At 56.4% G+C, this 26796-nt stretch overlaps 1 protein-coding gene across 1 annotated transcript in view; it reads right to left on the bottom strand.

The window, feature by feature from the left end:
- The window catches only part of UNC13A (unc-13 homolog A), a 127614-nt gene that overhangs the window by 74823 nt on the left and 25995 nt on the right, over positions 1 to 26796 (bottom strand). The window contains exons 2-6 of the mRNA XM_054013962.1: positions 9502 to 9531; positions 7009 to 7108; positions 1881 to 1998; positions 871 to 994; positions 126 to 199 (exon numbers count right to left, since the gene is read on the bottom strand). Coding sequence (XP_053869937.1) covers positions 126 to 199; positions 871 to 994; positions 1881 to 1998; positions 7009 to 7108; positions 9502 to 9531 — 446 coding nt within the window. The remainder of the gene's footprint in view (positions 1 to 125; positions 200 to 870; positions 995 to 1880; positions 1999 to 7008; positions 7109 to 9501; positions 9532 to 26796) is intronic.

Below are 26796 nucleotides of genomic sequence, written 5' to 3'. Positions count from 1 at the left end.
CACGCTCGCCCAGCCAGGCACCACCTGAGTGCACCCAAGCCAGCAGTGCCGGGGGAGGGGGGAGCTGTGAACTCACACAGGGGATCAGGGCCGGCAGGGGGTGCCAGGCCCCAGGGCTCACTTACATCATCCTGATCCTTCATAGCATTCAGCTGCTCCAGTTTCTTCGCCCAGTACCTGGCCTCCTCCTCGGGGATGTCTGAAAGCAGAGAGGCCCCCTTGCCAGCAGCCCGTGGGGTCTCCGCGGCCCGGCCCCTCCCTCCCAACGCCGCCCCTGGGGCCCTGCACATGGGGGCCCAGCTCTGGGTCATGGCGCCAGCCTCTGGCTGGGCCTGCAGCTGAGCAGAGGATGGCGAGGAGAGGCAGCCGGTGCTGGGGGCGGGGAAATGGATCTGTGGGGCAGGGAGGGAAGGGGGGTGGCAGGGCTGGGCCAGAGGTGAGCAGGAACCAGGGCTCCCAGCTCCAGCCTGGGGGGGTGGGAGTGGAGTTGGGGAGCCCCACACCCTGATCGGCTCCTCACCGGAAAGGAAAGGAGGGTGGAGGGGAGGAGCGGTAGGTCGGGCACATGGCGTGAGGGAGGGGAGCCAGGAAAGGACTGTGATGATGCCCCTCAGTCCCGACCTGCAGCCCCCTGCTATCCCAGCCCTGGGCTCGCCCCACAGCTCTGCCAGTGCCCCTCAAACCTGAATCACAACCCCCATTGCGTTTCCAGTTTTGGGGCCCCCATCTCTGTCAATCCCCCTTCATCTACACATCTGGGGTGTGAGGAGGGAAATATCCCCAAGGAGGGAGAACCCCGGGCACATGACGGGGATGGGGGCACAGGCCAGGAGCCCTTCTCGCCCCCTGGCCCTGGGGAGGGTACCGTACCGAGCGGTAACTCAAAGCGGGTGTCCAGCAGGATGCGGTGGAAGGTGGGGTCCTTGGTGCCAGAGATCTCGTTGTCGGTCATGATGACCTGGGAGTCGAGGGTGAGCCATTCCCCGGGGCCCTCCTAGGGGAGAGAACTGGGGAGTCAGGACAGACGCCAGGGGAACGAAGCCCTGCTTAGATTCTCCCAGCCTGGCAAATAACCCAGCCATGCTCCCCTGCTCTGGCCCTTTCATGGGGCTAAGCCTCACAGCTCTGTGTGCCGGGGGAGGGTCTGTTACTGGGGGGGGGGGGGAACTGAAGCACAAGGGGAGCAGCGATTTCCTGAGCCAGGAATGGAACCCAGGAGTCCTGAGTCCCAGATCCCTGCTCCCCCTCCTGCTAGCAGCCATAGCGAAGAGCTGTGCTGTCTGGACAGCCACGTCCCCTCCACCCGCCCCCTGCCTCGAGCTCCCCTTCAGGAGAGGACGATTTGCAGCAGTGCCAGGTCATGGAGCTCCTCCCTGCCCGCAGGAGCAGTGCCAGGGCAGGGAGGCTAAATCCCCAGCCTGCCCCATGGCGCCTTCGAGCACCAATCGCCGGAGGGGACACAAGGGCTTGGTACACAGGCTCATCATTAACCCTTTGCACCCTGGAGACCCCTCCCCCCCAGCCTTGCTTTCCTCCCAGCTGCTGGAAGAGAACCCCAAATCCCCCAGGCTGACCCTCCCCACCCCCAAGCAGGCCCTTCCCCGCCTGTCTCCAGGCACCACCCGCCTGGCTCTGCCAGGATGTGCCCTGGGGGTTAGGAGGAGGCTGAGCCTTGGCACAGGAAGGGGACTTGGGGGTCCAGGGGACAGGTGGCTCTGCCAGGACACTGGTCCCTCCTCCCCGCAGACACAGATCCTCCCCTCGCTCCACCCCCAGAAGGCCGGCAGGTGGCGATGCCCAGTCCAGGCTCCGAAGAGAGCCAGGAAGGTCTGAGAGTGGCTGCTGTCTGGGCCCTGCTGGGGAGAGTGCCCCGTGCCTACCTCGTTGGACTGCCGGATGGTCTGCAGGGGGATCCACACCGTCCCCACCATGGTGTCCCAGATCAGCCCCTTGTTCCACACCTCCACCGTCAGCCCCAGGTCCAGCCGGTTAATCTCACTGCAAGGGAAGCAAAGCGACCACGTGCCCATCAGCGCTGGCCTCGTCTGGCTCGCTGCCTCTCCCACGACCCTGGGCAGGCTGGCCCCCTGTCCCCATCGGGCCCCACATATGAGTGAGCTCATGCCACAGGGCTGGGAATCAGTGCTCTTGCCCCACTCCCCACAGCGCCCCCTGCTGGGAGAGGTTGGGACTGCGGGAGCTGGGAGCCCCCCTGAGCCAGCGCTGGAACACGGCAGCGGGAGGTTAGGTAGACAGCGCCAGCTCCCAAGATTGCACTAGCTGTGACTTGTCATCTAGACACAGCACAGCTCTGGAAATCGTGTCTGTGAGTTAACTGTGGGGGGGGGGCACTTTTTCCTTTGGTAGGTCCTACAAAAATGTTTGAATTTTCCAGCATCCGAGGCGTGAGTTTAACACAGGCCAACATGCTTCCGAATCTCCTCCCACTTCACTGCGTAGAAGTCAGAGTCTCCCTCCGTCGGAGGATCCCGCTTCCGAGCAAGGACGAATCTGGAGCTGCCAACGGTTTGACCCTTGTCACTTTAATCTCCTGTGGGAGTGTTTAGCCTGAGACGGGAGCGTCACTCGAGTGCCGGTAATTAGGGCCCTTTGCTGAGTCCCAGCTGTGTCTGCAGCCCCCCAGCCTGCAGCCCCCCCGCCCCAGTCTGGGCCGTGCTCGTGTCTGATGTTTTAAGCAGATGGATGCAAAATGAGGGAGCAAAGGGGAGAGGCGGTTTCCTGCCACGTGGAGCAGCCCGGTCCCTTGCTGCTGGGATCCCTCCAGGGTCTGCCTCGCCTTGGGGGTTAACAGCCGCCATGTTCCTAGCAGCCCCAGGCTCTGGGCCTAGCTGTGGCCTCCAGGCCTGCCCAGTGCCCCTCTCTCTGTGACATGGCAGGTGTTTACACTGCTGAGGGGCAGGGAATTATTTTGGTCTCACCCTGCTCCGGTTCCCCAGGCCCCCTCTTCAGACTGAAGTGGCTCAGCTGGCAGCCCGCTCTCTCTAACTCTCCACCGGTGTGTCGAGTGCCTCGGGCATCGTGCCCAGGCAGAGAGCAGGGAACCGGCACCCACCTGGGGGTCTGGCAGGGCCAACAGCCATGGGTGCTCCAAGAGATGCCTCCCCTTCCCCTCCACCCGATTGCAGGCTCCATGGCCGGGGGGCCGCCGCGGGGCCGGGAGTTTCTCCGGGCCACCCATCGAAGGCGGGGTGACCTGAGACACTCCTGGTGCCACAGCCGCCTCCCATAGTAGCATCTCTGGGAGGGAGATGGGGGCAAGGCCTTGACAGAGGGGATGGGAGAGGTATAGAATCATAGAATATCAGGATTGGAAGGGACCTCAGGAGATCATCTAGTCCAACCCCCTGCTCAAAGCAGGACCAATCCCCAGACAGATTTTTGCCCCAGATCCCTAAACGGCCCCCTCAGGGTTTGAACTCACAACCCTGGGTTTAGCAGAACAATGCTCAAACCACTGGTACCTGACTTGGCGTTGCAGGAGACTCAGCGTCCAGCTGCCCCAGGCCAGGGGGCAGGTACCGGATCAGTGACCCCTAGAGATAAGGGCAGGGTGAAGAGCTAAGGGCAACAGACCATCTCAGTTCCTGCTGCTAGCTCCGGGGATTCTGCACCCGAGTCCCCGACGCCCCGGTTTATCTGCGGCGCGCCTGATTTTGAGGATTTGTGGAGCTTGTGTGGCACGTGGGTTTTATCGTTTATGCAATTCCGTCATGCAATAGGGGACAGCCAAAAAATGACAAGTTTTTAAAGTGCTTATATATCAATGCTAGAAGTCTAAATAATAAGATGGGTGAACTAGAGTGCCTCGTATTAAATGAGGATATTGATATAATAGGCATCACAGAAACCTGGTGGAATGAGGGTAATCAATGGGATACAGTAATACCAGGGTACAAAATATATCAGAAGGACAGAACAGGTCGTGCTGGTGGGGGAGTGGCACTAGATGCGAAAGAAAGCGTAGAATCAAATCAAGTAAAAATCTTAAATGAAATACATTGTACTATAGAATCTCTATGGATAGTAATTCCATGCTTGGAAAATAAGAATATAGCAGTAGGAATGTATTACCAACCACCTGACCAGGATGGTGTTAGTGACTCTGAAATGCTCAGGGAGATTAGAGAGGCTATTAAAATAAAAAACTCAATAATAATAATAATGGGGGATTTCAATTCTCCCCATATTGACTGGGTACAGTCACCTCAGGACAGGATACAGAGACGAAGTTTCTTGACACCTTAAATGACTGGTCTTGGAGCAGCTAGTCCTGGAACCCACAAGAGGAGAGGCAATTCTTGATTTAGTCCTAAGTGCAGCACAGGATCTGGTCCAAGTGGACTGCTTGGTAATAGGGACCATAATGTAATTAAATTTAACATCCCTGTGGCAGGGAAAACACCACAGCGGCCCGACACTGTAGCATTTAATTTCAGAAAGGGGAACTACACAAAAATGAAGAGGTTAGTGAAACAGAAATTAAAAGGTTCAGCATCAAAAGTGAAATCCCTGCAAGCTGCATGGAAACTTTTTAAAGACACCATAATAGAGGAGCAACTTAAATGTTTCCCCCAAATTAAAAACATAGTAAGAGAACCAAAAAAATGCCACTATGGTTAAACAACAAAGTAAAAGAAGCAGTGAGAGGCAAAAAGGCATCCTTTAAAAAGTGGAAGTTAAATCCTAGTGAGGAAAATAGAAAGGAGCATAAACTCTGGCAAATGAAATGTAAAAACCTAATTAGAAAGACCAAAAATGAATTTGAAGAACAGCTAGCCAAAGACTCCAAAAGTAATAGCAAAATTTTTTAAAATACATCAGAAGCAGGAAGCCTGCTAAACAACCAGTGGGGCCACTGGACGATCGAGATGCTAAAGGAGCCATCAAAGACGATAAGGCCATTGCGGAGAAACTAAATGAATTCTTTGCATCGGTCTTCACTGTTGAGGATGTGAGGGAGATCCTCAAATCTGTCATCTAAAAAGAATGGCTCAGGTTTGGGGAACTGTCCCAAATTGAGGTGTCATTAGAGGAGGTTTTGGAACAAATTGATAAACTAAACAGTAATAAGTCTCCAGGACCAGATGGTATCACCCAAGAGTGCTGAAGGAACTCAGATGTGAAATTGCAGGACTACTAACCATCGTCTGTAACCTATCATTTCAATCAGCTGCTGTACCAAATGACTGGAGGATAGCTAATGTGACGCCAATTTTTAAAATGGCTCCAGAGATGACCCTGACAACTACAGGCCAGTAAGCCGCACTTCAGTACTAGGCAAACTGGTTGAAACTATTGTAAAGAACAAAGTTGTCAGACACATAGATGAACATAAATTGTTGGGGAAGAGTCAACATGTTTTTTGTAAAGGGAAATCATGCCTCACCAATCTACTAGAATTCTAGAATTCTTTGAGGTGGTCAACAAGCATGTGGACAAAGGAGATCCAGTGGATATAGCGTATTTAGATTTTCAGAAAGCTTTTGACAAGGTCCCTCACCAAAGGCTCTTAAGCAAAGTAAGCAGTCATGGGATAAGAGGGAAGGTTCTCTCATGGATTGGTAACTGGTTAAAAGACAGGAAACAAAGGGTAGGAATAAATGGTCAGTTTTCAGAATGGAGAGAGGAAAATAGTGATGTCCCCCAGGGATCTGTACTGGGCCCAGTCCTATTTAACATATTCATAAACGATCTAGAAAAAGGCGTAAACAGTGTGGTGGCAAAATTTGCAGATGATACAAAACTACTCAAGATAGTTAAGTCCCAGGCAGACTGCAAAGAGCTACAAAAGGATCTCTCAAAACTGGGTGACTGGGCAACAAAATGGCAGATGAAATTCTAGGTTGATAAATGCAAAGTAATGCACATTGGAAAACATAATCCTAACTATACGTATACAATGATGGGTCTAAATTAGCTGTGACCACTCAAGAAAGAGATCTTGGAGTCATTGTGGAGAGTTCTCTGAAATCATCCACTCAATGTGCAGCGGCAGTCAAAAAAGCAAACAGAATGTTGGGAATCATTAAGAAAGGGATAGATAATAAGACAGAAAATATCAGATTGCCTTTATATAAATCCATGGTTCGCCCACACCTTGAATACTGTGTGCAGATGTGGTCGCCCCATCTCAAAAAAGATATATTGGAATTGGAAAAGGTTCAGAAAAGGGCAACAAAAATGATAGGGGTATAGAACGGCTTCCGTATGAGGAGAGATTAATAAGACTGGGACTTTTCAGCTTGGAAAAGAGGCGACTAAGGAGGCATATGATAGAGGTCTATAAAATCATGAGTGGTATGGAGAAAGTAAATAAGGAAGTGCTATTTACTCCTTCTCATAATACACCTCTACCCAGATATAATGCGACCCGACATAACACGAATTCGGATATAACGCGGTAAAGCAGTGCTCCAGGGGGGCAGGGCTGCGCACTCTGGCGGATCAAAGCAAGTTCGATATAACGTGGTTTCACCTATAATGCGGTAAAATTTTTTGGCTCCCGAGGACAGTGTTATATAGGGGTAGAGGTGTACAAGAACAAGGGACCACCAAATGAAATTAATAGGTAGCAGGTTTAAAACAAACACAAGAAAGTATTTTTTCACACAATGCTCTGTCAACCTGTGGAACTCCTTGCCAGAGGGTGTTGTGAAGGCCAATACTATAACAGCGTTCAAAAGGGAGCTAGATAGATTCATGGAGGACAGGTCCATCAATGGCTATTACCCAGGATGGGCAGGGATGGTGTCCCTAGCCTCTGTTTGCCAGAAGCTGGGAATGGGCGACAGGGGATGGATCACTTGATGATTACCTGTTCAGTTCATTCCCTCTGGGGCACCTGGCATTGACCACTGTCGGTGGACAGGATACTGGGCTTGATGGACCTTTGGTCTGACCCAGTCTGGCCATTCTTATGGTCTGACACCAGCCCCCCAAGAGCGGGAGGTCCCTGCCCCTCACCCCCCCACCCGAGGGAGTACTCACAACATGAAGTCCTGCTCCCAGCAGGGCAGGTTCCCCCGCACTGCGATGGTCGTGCTCTTGACATTCTGCACCTTCAGCGTCACGTAGGTGTTGAACTTCTCTGCAGGGAAGGGAGCAGAGGGTGGAGCTCTGGGCCTGGATCAGCCCCGTCCTGAGTCAGGGGCACCGCGAGCCCCCTGGGCGGGTCAGACAACCTCGTGCTCCCCACCCCCAGCCTCAAAAGCCACCCCATCAGCCCAGGGACCTCCCTGTCCCCATGCAGTGTCTCCAGCCAACACAAGGGAGGTTCTCCCTGCATCGCCCTCTGTAGTGGACAGGGCCAGCTCCAGGCACCAGCTTACCAAGCAGGTGCTTGGGGCGGCCACTTTGGAGAGAGGCGGCACGTACAGCTGTTTGGCAGCAATTCGGCGGACGGTCCCTCACTCCTGCTCGGAGCAAAGGACCTCCCGCCAAATTGCCGCCGCAGATCGCGATCGCAGCTTTTTGTTTGTTTGTTTGTTTGTTTGTTTGTTTGTTTGTTTGGCTGCTTGGGGTGGCCCAAACCCTGGAGCCGGCCCTCGTAGCGGAGCAACTACCCCACTCCTGGAGAATTTAGGCTGCAGTAGGCCAGTAGGCCTGTATAGACTGGTAGCCAATTATTGGGAGCCAATCAGGGCCCAGATTGGAGGCAGCCAATCAGGGCCAGGCTCAGCCCTATAAAAAGGCTGCTCAGGAAGGGAGCAGGGAGTCTGTCCCAGGGCTTTGACAGGGGAAGGTCTGTCTCCTGAGCAGGAGACTAGCACCCAGGACAGCACAGTGCTGGGCAGGCTCAGGGAAGCAGAGTGGCGCTCTAGCCTGAGGCCTGCCAGGCTGCCAGCCCTGAAGGGAAGGGCCTAGCGGGTGCAAGGGGCCGTAGAGGGAGCGGCCCAGGGAAGTAGGCAGACGGAGGGGAGAGAAGGAGGACAGTGAGGCTGTCGCCAGAGGGTCCCTGGGCCGGGATCCGCCTCCTTGCAGTACACCCAGCCATTGGCCGTAGGGAGCGGCCATTACAGACCACGCCAGATCCCTGACAGGAGGGATTAGACTTTGGGACTGTCCCACACAAGAACTTTCAGCAGAGTTTGTCGCCAGCTAGGGGCATGGTCAGCTCCCGACTCTGCTTCAGCATATCTGACCCGACTGTCCTATACAGCTCTGCTAACACCCCTCACTCCTGACCCGCAGCCCCCTGCTAGCCCAGCCCTGGGATCTGCCCCTCCTCCCCCGGCTCTGCTAATGCCCCTCAGTCCACCCACTCTGGCCTGGTCTGCGTTTCACTCTCCCTGGGCAGAGGTGGCAGTACCAGCTGGTGGGTGGGTGGGTGGGGGGCATTGCAGAGGTGTGTGTGGGGGGACTGCAGAGGGGCTGTGTCCAGGAGTGACTAGACCGAGAGCGGCTTGGCTCCTCTCCTCCAGCTCAGCACCCTCCCCCCACCCTGAACCTGGGGCGTTGCTCACCCCATTGGGTGTTCCATCAGAACTGCTTCTGGCCGCCTGGCTGGCTCCCCCCCTCGACCCCCGCCCCCACCCTCCAGGGCCTCACTCGGCGCTCCCCACCTTGACCCCTGGCTGTGTGCATGGGATACCTCCCACCTTCCCAGGCCAGCGCTGGTAGAGGCAGGGGCAGAGGGGGATTGCACTCAGCTCCGCTCTCCAGCAGGGGGCGCTCCTGGTGCCAGCTCAGCTCCCCTGATGCTTGGCGCTCTGTGCAAACAGGGGACAAGGGGGCCAAACTCCGTCAGCTCTGGATGGTTCCTGCCCCCAGGAGGGGAGCTAGAGAACAAAGCCCCTCTGCACGCCTGCTCTACAGCTGCTGGGCCTTCCCATCCCAGGTGCGGGAGCGGAGCGGGGTGCCCCCCAGCTCTTCACAGATGGGGTGAAAAGAGCCCTCCTGCCCAGGCGTCACAGGAAGGAAGCCAGTGAGATATGTGTGTGTGTGAATGTGTGCACACAGCATAGGTATGGGTATGTATAGTATGCTTGTAGAGGTGGGTGCAGTGTGTGTGCGTGTGTGTGTGTGACCCACGTGTGTCTAGACTCCCCTCTCCTCCCAAAGCCAGGGATCAAACCAGGAGTCCTGACACCAACTCCCCAGCTCTAACCACTGGACCCCATTTCCTCTCTATTTTGTCCTTTGTCTCTGCTGATCCTTTTCGGTAAACCCTGGGGAAGCTGGGACAGGCCCCACCATGAGTCCTTGGAACGAGGCCTAGCTCGGGGGTACAGGCGCCCCTGCCTCAGGCCTCTAGGCTCCTCTTGCCTATTCCCTCTGCGCGTTCTCCCCAGCAAACCCAAGCTGCTCACCCAGGGGCCCTCGATGACCCTTCGTCTCAGCAGCCCACTCGGCTTTTTAAAGTCAGACCCACGCTAACCCCCTGTGGGAAACCCGGCCCCCTCCTGCAGTGCGGCTGGGGAGAGGTTCCTGCCCCAGGCACCCGTATCGCCCATGTGACCAGGGGTAGCGGGAGCGACTTACCTTGGGCCCCGTCAAACTTGGCTTTTTTAACTGCAAAGAGAGAATAAAACGTTTTAGCTTCCAGGCCCAGAGACCCGCCTGGGAAGTGCTAATGGCCCCGTCTTGTCCCCACTCCTAGTGAGACAGGCCGAGACCTGCAGGAGAATCCCCTCTCTGCAGGAAAGCAGGGGCCCCTTGCTCCCCCCAGCTCCGGATGTGCTAGTGCCCATTGCAATGCAGGCTGGCAGCTTGGGCCCAGGTCAGGACCCTCCTGTGTCTTTGAGATTTTTGGGGTGCAGTCACCCCTTGTCCTACAACCCTGAAAGGTGGGGATGACTGGGTCTGGATCCGTGTCCCAGGTGTAACCACTCCCTGGATCCGAGCCCCCTGGAACTCGGGCCTGGATCCAGACTCGGGCCCCATCCCTATCTCAAAATGCCACTGAGACAAGGAGCACCTCCCCGCTAGCAAACACCTCTGGGAAAAGTGCTGGCCTCTGTGTCTTGGCCCCCCTCTCAGCCTCGGGCCACTCACAGGCGCTCCCCAATACCCACTGCCTTTGTGTCCAGCTATGCAATCACGAATGCTTGACACGAGAGACTTGACCTTAAAAGCGCTGTCTGCTGGCCCCAGAGAAACAGCGCGGTGGAAAACCCCGGGGTCTTCAAATCTGTATTGTGCTGCGCTCTGGACACAGGGCGGGGCTGGAGGGCTCTCAGCCGTGCTTTGGGTGTTCTCATTGCATGAGAACACCAGCAGAGTCCTGGGAGGAGCGTCAGGTGTCTTTCTCATTAGGCCTGCACTGAATGGAAGCTGTGACCTTGTCATGAGACCTATTCTCGCATCTTGCTGGCTAGGATACATGAGGACCACTGCTCTCTACTGGATAGGCAGGGTCAGGAATTCCTCCTCCTCTCTCTGGAACAGTGCCCGTCATCCACAGATAGCAAAGCACCTAAGAGATGCTAATTACATTTTGCAAAAGCTCTGTGAAATAGGTGAGTGTTCTTGCACCCGTTATACAGGTCACTTAGCGAAGGTATTGTTATGAGGGGGCAGGGCCTAGAGGCTCCACCGTGCTAGGTGCTGTACAAAGACCGACTAAAAGACCGCCCCTGCCCCAAAGGCTTTACAATCTAAACAGATGAGATAAGCAAAGGATGGGAGGGGAGCCAGAGGCAAGTGACTCACCCAAGAGTAGGCAGCCAGAGCGAGGAATAGAACTCAGACTTCTTAGCTCCCAGATCAGCGCTCTAGCCACGAGACAGTACTGTACTCCCCCATAAAGCACAGCATGCACGCACCTCCCCCACACATACATCACCCACCCCAATAATGGCCAGACAACTCCAAATCCTAAACTGTCAGAATTGGTGCTACACAAGCAGCCTTTGTCTCGTTAAATAAAGGCCCGGTTTTAACGTGGCATTACTCTCAAGATCAAAGGAAACCGATTCCCCTGCACGTTGCTGGTTCAGGAAACGCCAGTGTCTCGCTGGATGCTACTGTGGCACATGTCACTGTTTAGCTAGTGATTTCCTTTCCTGTGCCCTGCCGCAGCGCTGGTCGGGCGTGTCTTGATGAAATGGACAAAACTGGTCATGGGAAAGGGCTGGGTTTGATGAGACTTTGTGCAGGTCCTGGACCGAAGCGAAGAGAGACCCCAGAATAACTTGGTAGCAAGGGCACTCCCTGGAGCGGGCAGGGACCCAGGTTGAAGAAACACTGGGAGTGGAACATGGGCCTCTCATGTCTGAGGTCAGGGCCCCGAGCACTGGGCCACAGAGTCCGTGTCTCTCTCAGACTCTGCCATAATGAATCATTAAGTCGTTATACACAGTAGACTCACTCCACCGGGGAGAACCCCACCACAGAATAGTCTAGACGGCCAAGGTTCAAGTCTCACTTCCAGATGAGCCCTTGACTGCTGAGCTAGGGCACTTCCTCCTCTCCTCTCCCTACCCCTCTGTTTTTAGATGAACAACTTGGAAGGCTCTTGGTTTCAACCCCTCGTGGGATGGGTTCCCGCTCCCCCTTCACAGTTCTAGGAGTCTGCGGGAGTCAGCTTTGTGCGTTCAGCTCAGTGCAGATTGTACCAGGCGAGACACACCCACTGTGCTCCCTCTCACAGAGTCCTTCCTTGTTCCAGTATTTCCCCACAATTGCTCCCGAGGACCCATTAGATAGCTGCCCTAGGTTAGGCCTGCTGAAATTGCTGTTTGTGTTGTAAAGAAAGGATGGTGCAAATATTCCCCAGAATTTGGGATAACCCAGTGGAGCGTCTCAGCAATCGAGGCTGAGTCCGGCTGTAACAGGTCGACCTTTCTGCTCCCTGGCAGGAGTCTGTGGGTTCACCCCCTTGTTTCCTTCAATAAACCTTTAAAGGGCCTGACTGAGTCTGGCTTTCCCAGCACGACTTCCAGCATGATGCTGAGCTCCCGTTGTTCCCAGAATGCAATAGATCCTGGACGCGCCGCCTGGTCTTCAAATCACAGGGGGGCTCGTTTAGGGAGCGAGTCAGGCGACAGTAACGGATTTGCGCCAGCGCAAGCGAAGATTCATATGCAACGGGGAACGATTCCGCTAACGAAATCCGGTACTCGGCCAAAACTCCCCTGGTCTTCCGTGGAGCTGCTGTCGATCTGCAGCAGAGCGAGGGAGAGGAGAGTCAGGCCCCGAGACTGCAGAGAGAGTTAGGAGCACATCCCGTGGGGAAGAGCCAGTCTGGGGTGGAGCAGAGGGGAAGTCCCTGGATCGGAGGCATGTGAAGGCGACGCTGCCCAAAGCACTCTCCCGAAGGCTCACGCTTTAGCCGACCGGGCGGGGCGGGGCGGCCGCTGACACTTTTCCGTCTGGGATTTTCATGAAATCCTTTGGGCTAGAGGAAGCTCTGCCTCACAGGTCGCTGACCGACCCGGGCCACAGGACCTGGCTGGAGTCTAGCCACGGAGCAGCCCCCCTCTGGGCAGTTGGAGCAGCCCCCACACAGCTCACGGGCTGGGGCTGGCTTTGAAGCCAGCGAGCGAAAGCAGGAGTTGAAACATGTTGGAAATCTTTTATCGGTCTCCCGACAACAGAACAGCGGCTTGGGGGTGGGGGAAGCCGAGTGCCATGCGGGGAGACGGGACTGAACCACGAGACAAGGCCGGGATTAGCCGGCCATGGCTGGGAGCTCCCTGGGCGGCAGGATGGGCTCCCACAGGCCTGCTGGAGGCCAGCGACTCAGCTGGAGGAAGCCCAAGGAGGATACTGGCCTCAGCGGCTTGTGCAATGAGAGAAGCTCACAGCTGGGCCCGGCCGGGAGGGCTCAGCTGTCTGGGCAGACGGCCCTGCAGCCTCTGCTTCCCAGGGAGACAGGCCTCCACCGCCGAGTCACGCTGCAGCCATTCCCTGAGTCCTCCACTCCCCTGCCCTGCGTGCTGCCTCTGTCTTTAACACACAGCGGCCAGGCCCCTGCATGGGCTCCCTGTCTCCATCTGCCTCCACCAAGCCCCTGCAAAGCTGGGGGGTTGGCTGTAGGGGAGCAGCCCCCGTCCAACCGCCTGATGGGCAGCCCATCCCAGCGCTACATGTGCAGTGCAGGGAACAGCCCTCACTGCCACGCGGCGGAGATGGCGGTGTGGCTCAGGCGTGGCGCACGGTTTTATTACAATGGCTGCTGCTCAGTGCAGAGGAGTGGCTTTGAATGGCAACATGGGGAAGTGGGGTTACGGGTTGAAACTTCGTTGAAACAGTTGAGTGGCAAAAGCTGTCCTTCATCTGGGATAAACGGAAGAAACAATTAAGCTCCTTTGCGGAACCAGGTAGCTGAAACAACAGCAGCCTGCTCCCCAAAGTGCAGATCCATGTGGGAGGAGTTTTGCTGGGTATTGTTTCGTGAAGGCTGGCATGTGGGTAAAAGAGAGGCAGAGCAAAGAAGGTGGCAAAGAAGCACCCGCCACAGAAACACTGGGAGTGTGGCCCTGAGAAAAGGCTAACAGGGAGAGCTTTTGGGCAAAGTGCTGGCTGAAGGGGGCTTGGGGTTGTGAGCAAAGAAGCTGCGTCTTGCTGTCTGATTCCTGCTGTGTTCAGGGAAACAGACTTTGTACAGAATCAGGACTGCAAATCATCAGTTTCTTCTCCTCCCAGGAACAACCCACAGGCAACTTAAAATCATAGAATCTCAGGGTTGGAAGGGACCTCAGGAGGTCATCTAGTCCAACCCCCTGACACATTTTTGCCCCAGATCTCTAAATGGCCCCCTCAAGGATTGAACTAACAACCCTGGGTTTAAGCAGGCCAATGCTCAAACCACTGAGCTATCCCTCCCCCCAGCTAAGTACTCAGGTCAGACAGAGTCAGCAGTGGTTAGAGTGCAGGGGAGGTGCTCCTAGGTGCATGGGAAACGCACAGCTCGGCAATCTCATCCCATCGCCAGCCCCTCCACTGTAACCACACACACACACCCAGCACAAGCCTAGGACATACCAGCTGTTCTGTTCTCTCTCCCTGCAGCTGAGCCTCTAGCAGGTTTTCGAAAGTCTCCCCCCATGGCTCTGTGCTGGAGCACGGATGCCCGGGCATTGACCACCGTCGTCTGACCCTCCCAGGAGCAGGGCTGGGGGATGGGGCTGTTGGAACGCTAGCCACACCCATCAAAGTGATAGCCTTGAAGGAGGCAGCGTGGTCCAACAGCCAGAGCCCCCAGCTCTACCGCTCACCTGCTGGGTGACTTTGGCTGGTCACGTCCCCTCTCTGTGCCTCAGTTTCTCCATCTCTAAAATGGGGATAGAGAAAAGTGCTTTGATATCCATGGCTGAACAGCGCCACTTAAAAGCTAAGTAGTGGTGGAGGGAGGGGGGTGAGGTAATATCTTGTCTTGGCCCAGCTACAGCTATTCCCTCACCCACCTTGTCACTCCACCATCCTGGGACAGACACGGCTACCAGACTGCAAACAGTGGCAGGACAGACAAGACCCGAGAACGCTGCCCCCATCCCCCCAGTTCTTTCTCAGTCCGAGCCCTGCCCACAGTCCAGATCCTAGTCCTGGCTTTAGGCCAATTCCACCAATTCCCCCGAATCGGGCCCCGTGCCTAAGAGTGGGGGACAAGTGGCAGAGAATCCCTTCCCTGGCTAGAGGCGCCTTTTTAATTTTTACTCACCTGGCAGCGCTCCGCGTCTTTGGCAGCAGGTCCTTCACTCGCTCCGGGTCCTTCAGTGCTGCCGAAGGCCCAGAGCGAGTGAAGGACCCACCGCCAAAGACTAGGAGCGCGGCCTGGTGAGTACAAGCCCCATGTGGTTTTTTTACGTGTTTTTTTTTTTTTTAGTCATCCCTGTTGGGGCCCCGTCGAAACTGTTCGAATCGGGCCCTGCACTTCCTAAAGCCGGCCCTGCCTAGAACGACAAGACAGCCCAGGCAGCAATGTGGAAACGCCCCTGCGTGGGGCTGCCTCTGACTGAGAGCCTGTGTGACCCGCTCCCAGGCCGGCAGTGGCTTCACCCAGCCCAGCTCGTCAATAGTTCACCTCTTACCCTGTCCCCAAACCCAGCCATGCAGCTGTCCTGTTCCTGCCTTGCCGGCCCCTGGCTCCCTCTGGCTCCTGTCCCTCCCCAGCCCTAGCCCGTCACTCCCTTTAAAGCGGCAGCATCTAAACAGCAAAGCCAAATGCGTGTAACCAGCTCGCCCGCGGACGCTACAGGAACTTGGAGGCAGGTGCCGTGTTAATTATGTGGGGCTGAAACCTCACTGCATTCAAACGAGTTTTAAATGAGGAGGGCCGGGGGGCCAGTCAGTCTGCCACATCATGCAGCTCCCCGCAAGGGCTAGGATGTAACACTCCTGCCACTGGGGAAATACTGGAAGAGAAACCATGAAATTGTGCACTCCTTGGGGGTGGGGGTGTCTAGAACTCATACTGTCCCCCGAGAGCCATGGGAGGGAACAAAGAGTTTATCGCACCTAGTTTAAAAATGGGGAAACTGAGGCACGGAGAGGGGCAGTGACTGGCCCAACAGTGAGTGAGCAGCAGAGCTGGGTCTAAGAGCCGTGGTCGGTCTCATTCCAGAGCGTTCGTCAGACCTGCCAGGGGTCTCCTGGAAGTTCCACAGAACGGGCTGGGGGAAGCAGGTGATGCGTAGACAGAGCTGCCGTCGGGACCCATCCCCGGTGAACACCCTGGGTGGGGTGGCGGGGGGGGAAGTCCTCATGCAAGAGGGGACGAGACCTGCTGCCGGAAATCTCTGTGCACCAGGCTTTTCCACTTGCCAAGGTCCCCCAGGGCCTGTCACAGCAGATCCACCCACCCGGGGACACATCACATCCTCTTAGCCACTGCATATGATGGGCCGGGCCCCACACCCTGCTGGCTCCTCGGGCATCTGTCTGGGGGAGCCTGGCCTCCCCTGCCACGAGGAGACACGTAACGCAGCAGGAGGCTGGCAGGGTTAAGGGAGGGAGACGGGAGCCGCAGTGCCATTAATGATTTGGAGGATGGCGTGGATTGCACCTGTGACGGGTTGGATCACAGAAACCCCCTTGGGAGCTGCCACCCGATGTGCAAAGACTACCCCTGCTTCTGTTTTCCCTGCCAGCTCAGGACTCCAGCACCCTGTCTTGCTGAGCCAGACACTCCCGTCTGACTCCAGACACAGACCCAGGGTCTGAATCACTTGTCCCAAAGCTGCAAGTTTACCTGAAAACAGCTCGCAGTAGCGTGCTTGTCTTTAGCACTCAGATGCCCAACTCCCAATGGGGTCTAAACCCAGATAAATCCGTTTTACCCTGTATAAAGCTTATGCAGGGCAAACTCATAAATTGTTCGCCCTCTATAACACTGATAGAGAGATATGCACAGTTGTTTGCTCCCCCAGGTATTAATACATACTCTGAGTGAATTACTAAATAGAAAGTGATTTTATTAAATACAGACAGTAGGATTTAAGTGGTTCAAAGTAGTAACAGACAGAACAAAGTAAGTCACCAAGCAAAATAAAATAAAATGCGCAGATCTATGCCTAATCAAACTGAATACAGATAATTTCCTCACCAGTTCCAGAGTGCTCCCTTTTACAGGCTAAGCTCCTTTTAGCCTGGGTCCAGCAATCACTCACACCCCCTGTAGTTACTGTCTTTTGTTTCAGTCTCCTTCAAGTATCCTGGGGGGGGTGGAGAGGCTCCTTCTTTAGCCAGCTGAAGACAACCTGGAGGGGTCTTCCACAGGCTTAAGTAGACTCTCTCTTGTGGGTGGAGACCCCCCTCCTCCCTCCTATGCAAAGCCCAGCTCCAAGATGGAGTTTTGGAGTCACCTGGGCAAGTCACATGCCCCTGCATGACTCAGTCTTTGCAGGCCGAGGCCATTGTCCACATGGCATCTTGCATGTCTCCAGGAAGACTTCTCATGTGGATTGGAGCATTCCAAGATGCATTGTTCCCTAAGTGTCTCCTGATCAGGTACTTAACCTGGCAAATTCCTTCCTAAAGAAGCTGACCAAATGCCTCACAAAGCTTACTTAGAAATCAGGCAAGCATACAGCCCATATTCTTAACCTCGAGTAGAAAATGATATATGTGTACAAATAGGATGAATAGATATAGTAGACCATAACCCTTACGGAGATATGTTACATGGCACAGGCAGCACAAAACATATTCCAGTTATGTCATACATACATTTATAAGCACCCCCTCCCCATAAAGCCTTATGGGGTACACTGTCACAGCACCCTCAGCAAGTTTGCAGATGACACTAAACTGGGAGGAGTGGTAGATACGCTGGAGGGTAGGGACAGGATACAGAGGGACCTAGACAAATTAGAGGATTGGGCCAAAAGAAATCTGATGAGGTTCACCAAGGACAAGTGCAGAGTCCTGCACTTAGGACGGAAGAATCCCATGTACTGCTACAGACTAGGGACCAAGTGGCTAGGCAGCAGTTCTGCAGAACAGGACCTGGGGATTACAGTGGACAAGAAGCTGGATAGGAGTTGACAGTGTGTCCTTGTTGCCAAAAAGGCTAACGGCATTTTGGGCTGTATAAGTAGGAGCATTGCCAGCAGATCGAGGGATGTGATCATTCCCCTCTATTCGGCGTTGGTGAGACCTCATCTGGAGTACTGTGTCCAGTTTTGGGCCCCACACTACAAGAAGGATGTGGAAAAATTGGAAAGAGTCCAGCGGAGGGCAACAAAAATGATTAGGTGGCTGGAGCACATGACTTTTGAGGAGAGGCTGAGGGAACTGGGATTGTTTAGTCTGCAGAAGAGAAGAATGAGGGGGGGGATTTGATAGCTGCTTTCAACTACCTAAAGGGGGGATCCAAAGAGGATGGATCTAGAGTTCTCAGTGGTGGCAGATGACAGAACAAGGAGTAATGGTCTCAAGTTGCAGTGGGGGAGGTCCAGGTTGGATATTAGGAAACACTATTTCACTAGGAGGGTGGTGAAGCACTGGAATGGGTTCCCTAGGGAGGTGGTGGAATCTCCATCCTTAGAGGTTTTTAAGGCCCAGCTTGACAAAGCCCTGACTGGGATGATTTAGTTGGGGATTGGTCCTGCTTTGAGCAGGGGGTTGGACTAGATGACCTCCTGAGGTCTCTTCCAACCCTGATATTCTATGATTCTATGAGCCAGGGCTGTCACTCCAGAGACAGCACACTCCTTCTGCATCCCTCACCACCCCGTGCCCCGGGGGTCCCTCCCCAGCAAGAGGATGGTGTGATTGGAAGAGCATCTGCCACCAGCAGGATCCTTCCAGTGCTTGGCCATGCTGGGTGCTCGCTGGGGGTGGGGTGTGCGGACACACAGGGCTGGGTGAGCCTTTCCAGAGGTCAGCCGGAGCCCTGGTAACTCCGCGTAGGTCCCAGGAACTATTCCTGATGGACGCAGACTCCCCCAGCCCCAGCACAGCTGACCGTTAGCCCCCTGTGACGGAGCAGGGAGCAGGGCAGATTTGACCTGGGAATGTTGCAGGGGGGTTGCAGTGGGGATGTGGGACTTCCCTTGAAGGAAGCTACCTGAGCTGTAACCTGAGCCAGGAACGGGGGTGGGGAGAATTAACACCTTCTGCCCGGGAGACTGAACAAAGGAGAGGAGCAGCGGGAGGGGCTGGGAGTTCAGTTTCGGTTGGGGCTGGGTGGTGCAACGCAGGGAACCCCAAGCTGGGGTCTAAGCTCCCTGAACCTCCCAGAGGGACCTAATTGAGGGGGTCTGGTCGTACCTACACGCTCTGCTTGAGACTGTGTTCCTGTCCTTAAATAAACCTTCTGCTTTACTGGCTGGTTGAGAGTCGCAGTGAATCTCGGGAAGAGGGGTGCAGGGCCCTAACCCCCCCACAATCCGCAACAACTGGTGGCAGCGGCGGGATCTACTGCACCCCGTGGACGGCGCTTCCTGCAGTAAGTGACTGGGGAGCAGTAAAACGAAGGGGGATTGACGGGGACCAGGCGTGCTGAAGAGTGGGAGAGAGACGGTTATTACCCCTGGGAGTGTGTGACCAGCAAGAAGGACTTTTGCAGTAACAGGGTCCCCCGGGGGGATCGCAGCGAGCGGTCCCAGGGGCGGAGGAGTCTGCAGCTCGACCCTGGCAGAGAGGCGGTGACCTCGAGAAGGGCTGGCACACTAGGGGTCCCCCTGGGAACTGTGGGGAGCTGTGAGCACACAGGCCGGTGAGTGGCCAGCAGGAAGATGTATGCCAAGCGGCTTAAGAGCGACCTGGTGGAGCTGTGCAAGCAGAGGCGGCTGCGCATTGGGAGGCTCACCAAAGAACAGCTCATTGCCCAGCTGGAGGCAGAAGATCGCGCGAATGAACTGATCCCTGTGTCTCAGGGAAGCAGCCTGGCAAATGCAGCGCAGGCACCAGTGTCTGTCCCAGCTGGGAGTGGTCAGCCGGCTGCTGAGGGCTTCCCGAGACCCCTCCTTCCTATGCCTAGGGGAAGGGTGGGGAGGAGCCCAGCAAATACCGAAGGCGCCGTGACCCCCCCGGCCAGCAGGGGATCCCCCCGGCGAAGCCCGCCGGCCAGCAGAGGATCCTCCCGGCAGGGCCGGCTTTAGGAAGTGCGGGGCCCGATTCAAACAGTTTCGACGGGGCCCCGGCAGGGATGACTCAAAAAAAAAAACCACGTAAAAAAACACGTGGGGCTTGTACTCACTGGGCGGCGCTCCTAGTCTTCGGGTCCTTCGCTCGCTCCGGGTCTTCGGCGGCACTGAAGGACCTGCTGCCGAAGTGCTGCCGAAGACCCGGAGCGAGTGAAGGACCCGCTGCCGAAGTGTCGCCGAAGACCCGGAGTGCCACCGTGTGAGTAAAAATTAAAAAGGAGCCTCTAGCCAGGGAAGGGATTCTCGGCCACTTCTTTCTCCCCTCCCCTCCAGCGGCCCTGCCACTGGGCGCGGGGCCCTCTTAGGCGCGGGGCCCGATTCGGGGGAATTGGTGGAATTGGCCTAAAGCCGGCCCTGCCTCCCGGCGACGTTCGGCATCCGTGGAGCGGAATTGGCTGGAATGGGAGAAAGAGCTAAAACTGAGAGAGCTGGAGGATCGTGAACGACAGAGACAGCATGAACGGGAGGAGAATGAGAGACAGAGACAGCATGAAGAGAGACAGAGACAGGAGAATGAGAGACAGCGTCAGCATGACCTGGAACTGGCGAGATTGAAGGGCAGCGGACCCCCAGCTGCGGTGAGTGAGGGGGGACCCAGGACTGCACGGAGCTTTGATAAGTGCATCATGGCCCCATACAAGGAGGGGGAGGACATGGATGACTTCCTGGAGGCCTTTGAGACGGCCTGCGAGCTGCACCGGGTTGATCCCGCGGACAGACTCCGGGTCCTTACCCCCTTACTGGACCCCAAAGCCGTGGCATTGTACCGCCAACTGGGAGAGGCAGAGAAAGGGGACTACGAACTATTCAAAAAGGCCCTGCTAAGTGAGTTTGGGCTGACTCCTGAGATGTACCGGGAAAGGTTCCGGAGTCAAGATAAAACCCCTGAGATCTCATATCTGCAACTAGCCGTCCGCATGGAAAGATACGCCAGCAAGTGGGCTGGTGGGGCCCAGACGAAGGAGGACCTGATTAAACTGCTGGTACTGGAGCAACTGTATGAGCGGTGCCCATCCGACCTGAGGCTGTGGTTGGTGGACAGAAAGCCAGAGAACCCGCGACACGCCGGGCAGCTGGCTGATGAGTTTGTAAAGAGCCGGTCAGGGGGTGGCAGGGAGGAGCCCCAAAGGAACAGGCCCGCCGCGATGCAGAGAGTGAGTCACCCTGGGACCTCCCAAAGGGGGAATATGGGGAATCCCCTCCCACGGGGAATGCCCAGCATCAGGGACAACCGACCGGCTCGAGGGGACCCACGGGACCTGAGCTGCTATTACTGCGGCCGAAGAGGCCACGTTCGGGCCCAGTGCCCCAAGCTCAAGGACAGACTGAGCAGACCGAACCCGCACCGGGTTAACTTGGTAGAGGCCCAGACGGACGAGGGGCAGGCTTCCCACGCAAGAGGGGCTGGCAGCTTATCAACTGCTCAAGAGAGAGAAGGGCCCCCGGCCAGCTTCTCTGGGGGGCCAGATGCTCCGGATTCAAAATTCTCCGTTTACAGGGTTGGCGCGGGGCTGTCCCTGCGGAGCGAGTGCCTTGTTCCCCTGGAGGTGGATGGGAAGAAAGTTTATGGATACTGGGACACGGGCGCAGAGGTGACACTGGCCCGGCCCGAGGTGGTGGCCCCAGATCGGGTGGTGCCCAACACCTTCCTGACCCTGACCGGGGTGGGCGGGACCCCATTCAAGGTTCCCGTAGCGAGGGTACACCTGAAATGGGGGGCCAAGGAGGGCCCCAAGGACGTGGGAGTGCACCACCATTTGCCCACTGAGGTGTTGATGGGGGGGGACCTAGAGGACTGGCCAAGCAGCCCCCAGACCGCCTTAGTCGTGACCCGTAGCCAGAGCCGGCGAGGGGCACTACGCCCTGACCTTGGGAAGGATGTCCCACCGGAGGCACCGAACCCTTCCCGGGTGGGGAGGGAACACCCAAGGACAGGCCGCGGGGTGGCTGGGGCTTCCGACCCAGCCGACGAGAGGGAGCAGGTCCCCATCCCTTCCCCAGCCGCCGAGTTCCAGGCCGAGTTGCAGAAGGACCCCTCCCTGCGGAAGCTAAGGGGCCTGGCTGACCTCGGTGTGGTACAGACCATGAGGAGAGGATGCAAGGAGAGGTTCCTGTGGGAGAAGGGGTTCCTGTACCGAGAGTGGGCTCCCCCGGGGGAAGTGGAGTCGTGGGGGATCAGGAGGCAGCTGGTGGTTCCCCAGAAGTTTCGCCACAAGCTACTGTACCTGGCCCATGACATCCCTCTCGCAGGGCACCAGGGGATCCGGCGCACCAGGCAGAGGCTGCTACAGAACTTTTACTGGCCCGGGGTCTTCACCAACGTCCGGCAGTACTGCCGATCCTGTGACCCCTGCCAGAGGGTGGGGAAGGCCCGGGACAAGGGGAAGGCAGCATTGAGACCTTTGCCCATCATAGAGGAGCCTTTCCAGAAGGTGGCCATGGACATAGTGGGACCTCTCAGCAAGACGACCCGGTCTGGGAAGAAATACATCCTGGTGGTGGTAGATTTCGCCACCCGCTACCCCGAGGCAGTGCCCTTATCGTCCATTGAAGCAGACACTGTGGCGGATGCGCTGCTGACCATTTTCAGCCGAGTGGGGTTCCCCAAGGAAGTCTTGACGGACCAAGGGTCCAACTTCATGTCGGCCCTACTCCGGTGCTTGTGGGAGAGATGTGGGGTCCGGCACAACTGGGCCTCAGCATATCACCCCCAATCCAACGGGCTGGTGGAGAGGTTCAATGGGACGCTAAAAATGATGCTGAAAACATTTATGAATCAGCACCCGCAGGACTGGGACAAGTACTTACCTCACCTGCTGTTTGCGTACAGGGAGGTACCCCAGGAGTCTACCGGGTTTTCGCCTTTCGAACTGCTATATGGAAGGCGGGTAAGGGGGCCCCTGGACCTGATGAGAGACGAATGGGAGGGGAAGGCCACTCCGGACGGAGAGTCGGTGGTGGAGTATGTCCTGACCTTCCGGGAACGACTTGCCGAGCTCATGGGCCTGGCCAGGGAGAATCTGGCCAGAGCCCAGAGGAAGCAGAAGGTCTGGTATGACCGCACAGCACGGGCCCGCGCCTTTGCCACTGGGGATCAGGTGATGGTCCTCATCCCCGTGAGGAAAAACAAACTCCAGGCCGCCTGGGAAGGGCCCTTCAAGGTTGTCAAGCAACTAAACGAGGTAAACTATGTGGTGGAGCTGTCGAACCGGGCACACCACCACCGGGTGTACCATGTGAATATGATGAAGCCATATTATGACAGGGGGAATATGGTGTTGGCCGTGTGTGGACAGTGGGAGGGGCAGGGAGATGACCCTTTAGTAGATCTATTCCCTGGGACAAGAGTTGGCTTCCCCCTGGAAGCAATTCCCCTCTCTGATCAGCTAACCCCTGCCCAGCGAGCTGAGATTGGAGGGGTGCTGCATCTGTACCAGCAGCTGTTTTCCAACCAGCCTGGACGCACTAATCTGACTGTCCACCGGGTGCAGACAGGATCGCACCCGCCTATAAAATGCTCCCCCTTCCGAGCCACAGGGAAAACTGCTCAGGACCTGGAAAGAGAGGTCAATGACATGCTGGCTTTGGGGGTGATCCAGCCGTCTTCCAGCCCTTGGGCCTCGCCGGTGGTACTGGTCCCCAAAAAGGACGGATCGATCCGGTTCTGTGTGGACTATCGGAAGCTCAATGCCATCACTGTAGCCGATGCCTACCCCATGCCCAGGCCGGACGAGCTCCTAGACAAGCTGGGAGGTGCTCGGTACCTTACCACCATGGATCTTACAAAGGGCTATTGGCAAGTGCCGCTGGATGCAGATGCCAGGCTGAAATCGGCCTTTGTCACCCCTCTGGGGCTCTATGAGTTCCTGACCCTGCCCTTCGGCCTCAAGGGAGCGCCGGCCACCTTCCAGCGCCTGGTGGATCAGCTACTGAGGGGGATGGAGAGTTTTGCCGTGGCGTATATCGATGACATCTGTGTCTTTAGCCAGACCTGGGAGGACCACATATCCCAGGTTAGACAAGTGCTGGACCGACTCCAGAAGGCTGGGCTGACCGTAAAACCGGAGAAGTGCAAGGTGGGGATGGCTGAGGTATCCTACCTAGGCCACCGGGTGGGAAGCGGCTGCCTAAAGCCGGAACCAGCCAAAGTGGAGGTGATCAGAGACTGGCCCGCTCCTCAAACCAAAAAGCAGGTCCAAGCCTTTATTGGGATGGCAGGGTACTATCGGAGGTTCGTGCCCCACTTTAGCGCCATAGCCGCCCCCATCACTGAGCTGTGCAAGAAGGGGAAGCCAGACAAAGTGGTCTGGACCGAGGAGTGCCAGGAGGCTCTCCGGGCGCTGAAGGAGGCTCTGGTCAGTGGCCCAGTTCTGGCAAACCCAGACTTTGACAAGCCCTTTATGGTGTTCACCGACGCCTCAGACACAGGACTGGGGGCGGTGTTAATGCAGGAGGATGAAAAGGGGGAGAGACACCCCATCGTGTACCTGAGCAAGAAGTTGCTACCCCGGGAGCAGAACTACGCGGCCATCGAGAAGGAATGCCTGGCCATGGTGTGGGCCCTCAAGAAACTAGAGCCATATCTCTTTGGGCGTCACTTCACCCTGCACACCGACCACTCTCCCCTGACCTGGCTGCACCAGATGAAAGGAGCCAACGCCAAGCTCCTGAGATGGAGCCTGCTCCTGCAGGATTATGACATGGACGTGGTCCATGTGAAGGGACGTGACAACCTGATAGCGGACGCATTGTCCCGGAGAGGGAGCCCTGAACTTCCCCAGGTCACTGGTCAGAGTGACCCCGCTCAGTTCAGTCTCGAAGGGGGGAGAGATGTGACGGAGCAGGGAGCAGGGCAGATTTGACCTGGGAATGTTGCAGGGGGGTTGCAGTGGGGATGTGGGACTTCCCTTGAAGGAAGCTACCTGAGCTGTAACCTGAGCCAGGAACGGGGGTGGGGAGAATTAACACCTTCTGCCCGGGAGACTGAACAAAGGAGAGGAGCAGCGGGAGGGGCTGGGAGTTCAGTTTCGGTTGGGGCTGGGTGGTGCAACGCAGGGAACCCCAAGCTGGGGTCTAAGCTCCCTGAACCTCCCAGAGGGACCTAATTGAGGGGGTCTGGTCGTACCTACACGCTCTGCTTGAGACTGTGTTCCTGTCCTTAAATAAACCTTCTGCTTTACTGGCTGGTTGAGAGTCGCAGTGAATCTCGGGAAGAGGGGTGCAGGGCCCTAACCCCCCCACAATCTGCAACACCCCCCAGCGCTGACTGGGAGGGGATGCGGGGGCTGGCGACACTGGGCTGAGATCACCCACTGCGCCTCAGTGGAGTGACACCGGCGATCAGAGTCAGCAGGGGAGTCTCCTCTCTCTTCCCCTGGTGTAAATCGGGAGGGCAAGCGAGAGGCGGCACAAGGCCCCGTGGATCCGCTTAGCCCCAGCCTCATGCCCGGATGAGTGCCGGGAGCCACGTCAGCCTCTCCTCACCCCCGTGCCGCCCCCAGGACACACAGGAGCTGTTATGAAATCGGTGGCCCAGTTCTGGCCTGGCCAGGAGCGAGGGTTAAATCTCCTTCTCCAGGCAGCACGTTCCACCCCCGGAAAAACCACTGACCCAGTTTTGAGCCATCACTGCTCGTGAGCTAAATCCCAGAGACACGGCTCCTTCCGCTGCTTTCAAAGGGAAAATCAATTCATTGAGGAACTGTTTGTAACTGACAGTCTCCCCCCGGCTCCCCCTTTCTGCGGCTGGGAACCGCATGGATCCAGTGAAGTCACCGGAGCTACACCACTTTACACCAGCTGCAGATCTGGCCCGCTGTCTGCACTAAGCTTCTGTCCCCAAAACCATCCTTTTCTGCTCCCTGAAAACATGGTCCCTGTCTTACAAAGGGCAAGGTTAGAGATCAGTGTCCTAATGCTGCTCTCACACCAGTTTACATGACAGATTTCAGTGGAGTTACTTCTGATTTACATCAGGGTTGGTGAGAGACAAATCACTCCCTGAGCTCTCAGTTACACTGGTGTAACGCCAGGGTAGCTCCTTTCCAGTCAGTGGATTTACTCTGGTTTTACACCCGCTCAGGATGTGCCCTCGGATGTGAGGGCCTGATTCCGCACATCGCTGCCAGAGTGCAGAACTCCCCCGAGAGGCGGCTCAGACGCTTCGCACTGAGATTCTGCTAGCTTCCAGCAGGCCTGCCACGTTGTTCAGGCCCGAGCATGGTACACGTCCCAGCTCCAAGGACCCTTCCAAAGCACTTTCCAAGTTATATGCACATGGAGTCACTTCACTCACTGCTGAAATGCAACCGTCTCTGGGGTGGACATCTAGTTCTCAGCACAGAGTGAGAGTTCCAGCTGCGAAACCAAGCTGTAAAGCCCCTTGTGGCTTTAACACAGTCCACCGCAAGAGGCTTTGAACCTGCGGCGCTCAGAAGTGTTGGAGTCTGAGCTAAGACACGGCAGGAGTAGCCCCAGTGACAAGAGGGGTGAAAGGTGTAAAAGTGGAGTGAAAGGACAGTCAGGCTCCAAGGACTCTCCATAACGAAGATGTAGGGCCCATTAAAGGTACGTCTACACTACACAGCCTGGGCCCCACCTTGGTGCTGAAGCAGCCCACATCCACAGAAGTATGGGAACACCTCCTTGCCGAATGGCGTTAGAACCCCTCTTCTGTTGACATAGCTGCGTCTACACTGGGGTTTGTGTCTGGAAAGGGTATGTCATCCCCCACCCCGAGCGGCATGACTGCCCAAGCCTAGGCAAGGAGCATAACTTCCCTTCACCCCCGGGGACGGATTCAGCCTTATACCAGTGTGAACCGCCACTGTCTGGAGTGGAGTCACTCCTGATTTACACCAGCATAACGCAGATCAGAATCAGGCCCAGCAGTGCCCCAGCTGGAGCGCTTCAATGTAGACACTACTGGAGGGGGTTCACCTATCGCTGTAGATAATCCGCCACCCTGAGAGGCAGTACCTAGGCTGATGCAAGTTCCTGGAGCAGACCAGCCCCTAGTGTAGGCCCGAGACTGGAGTGAGAGTTAGGAGCACGTCCCACGGGGAAGAGCCAGTCTGGGGAGGAGCCTCCTAAGGAGCTCACTGACTTACCCCTGATTTGCACCCTGAGGTAAGTAGGATCAGAATCAGGCCTAGCACATGTACAAAAATCACTACGATCCGTCGCCAACATGCAGCCACTTCTGGGGTGGACACGCAGCCGCCACTCTCAGCTCTGCCACTCA

This window comes from Malaclemys terrapin, chromosome 24, assembly GCF_027887155.1.
Source record: "Malaclemys terrapin pileata isolate rMalTer1 chromosome 24, rMalTer1.hap1, whole genome shotgun sequence".
NCBI lineage: Eukaryota > Metazoa > Chordata > Testudines > Emydidae > Malaclemys > Malaclemys terrapin.
This window is presented reverse-complemented; position numbering and strand designations above follow the sequence as displayed.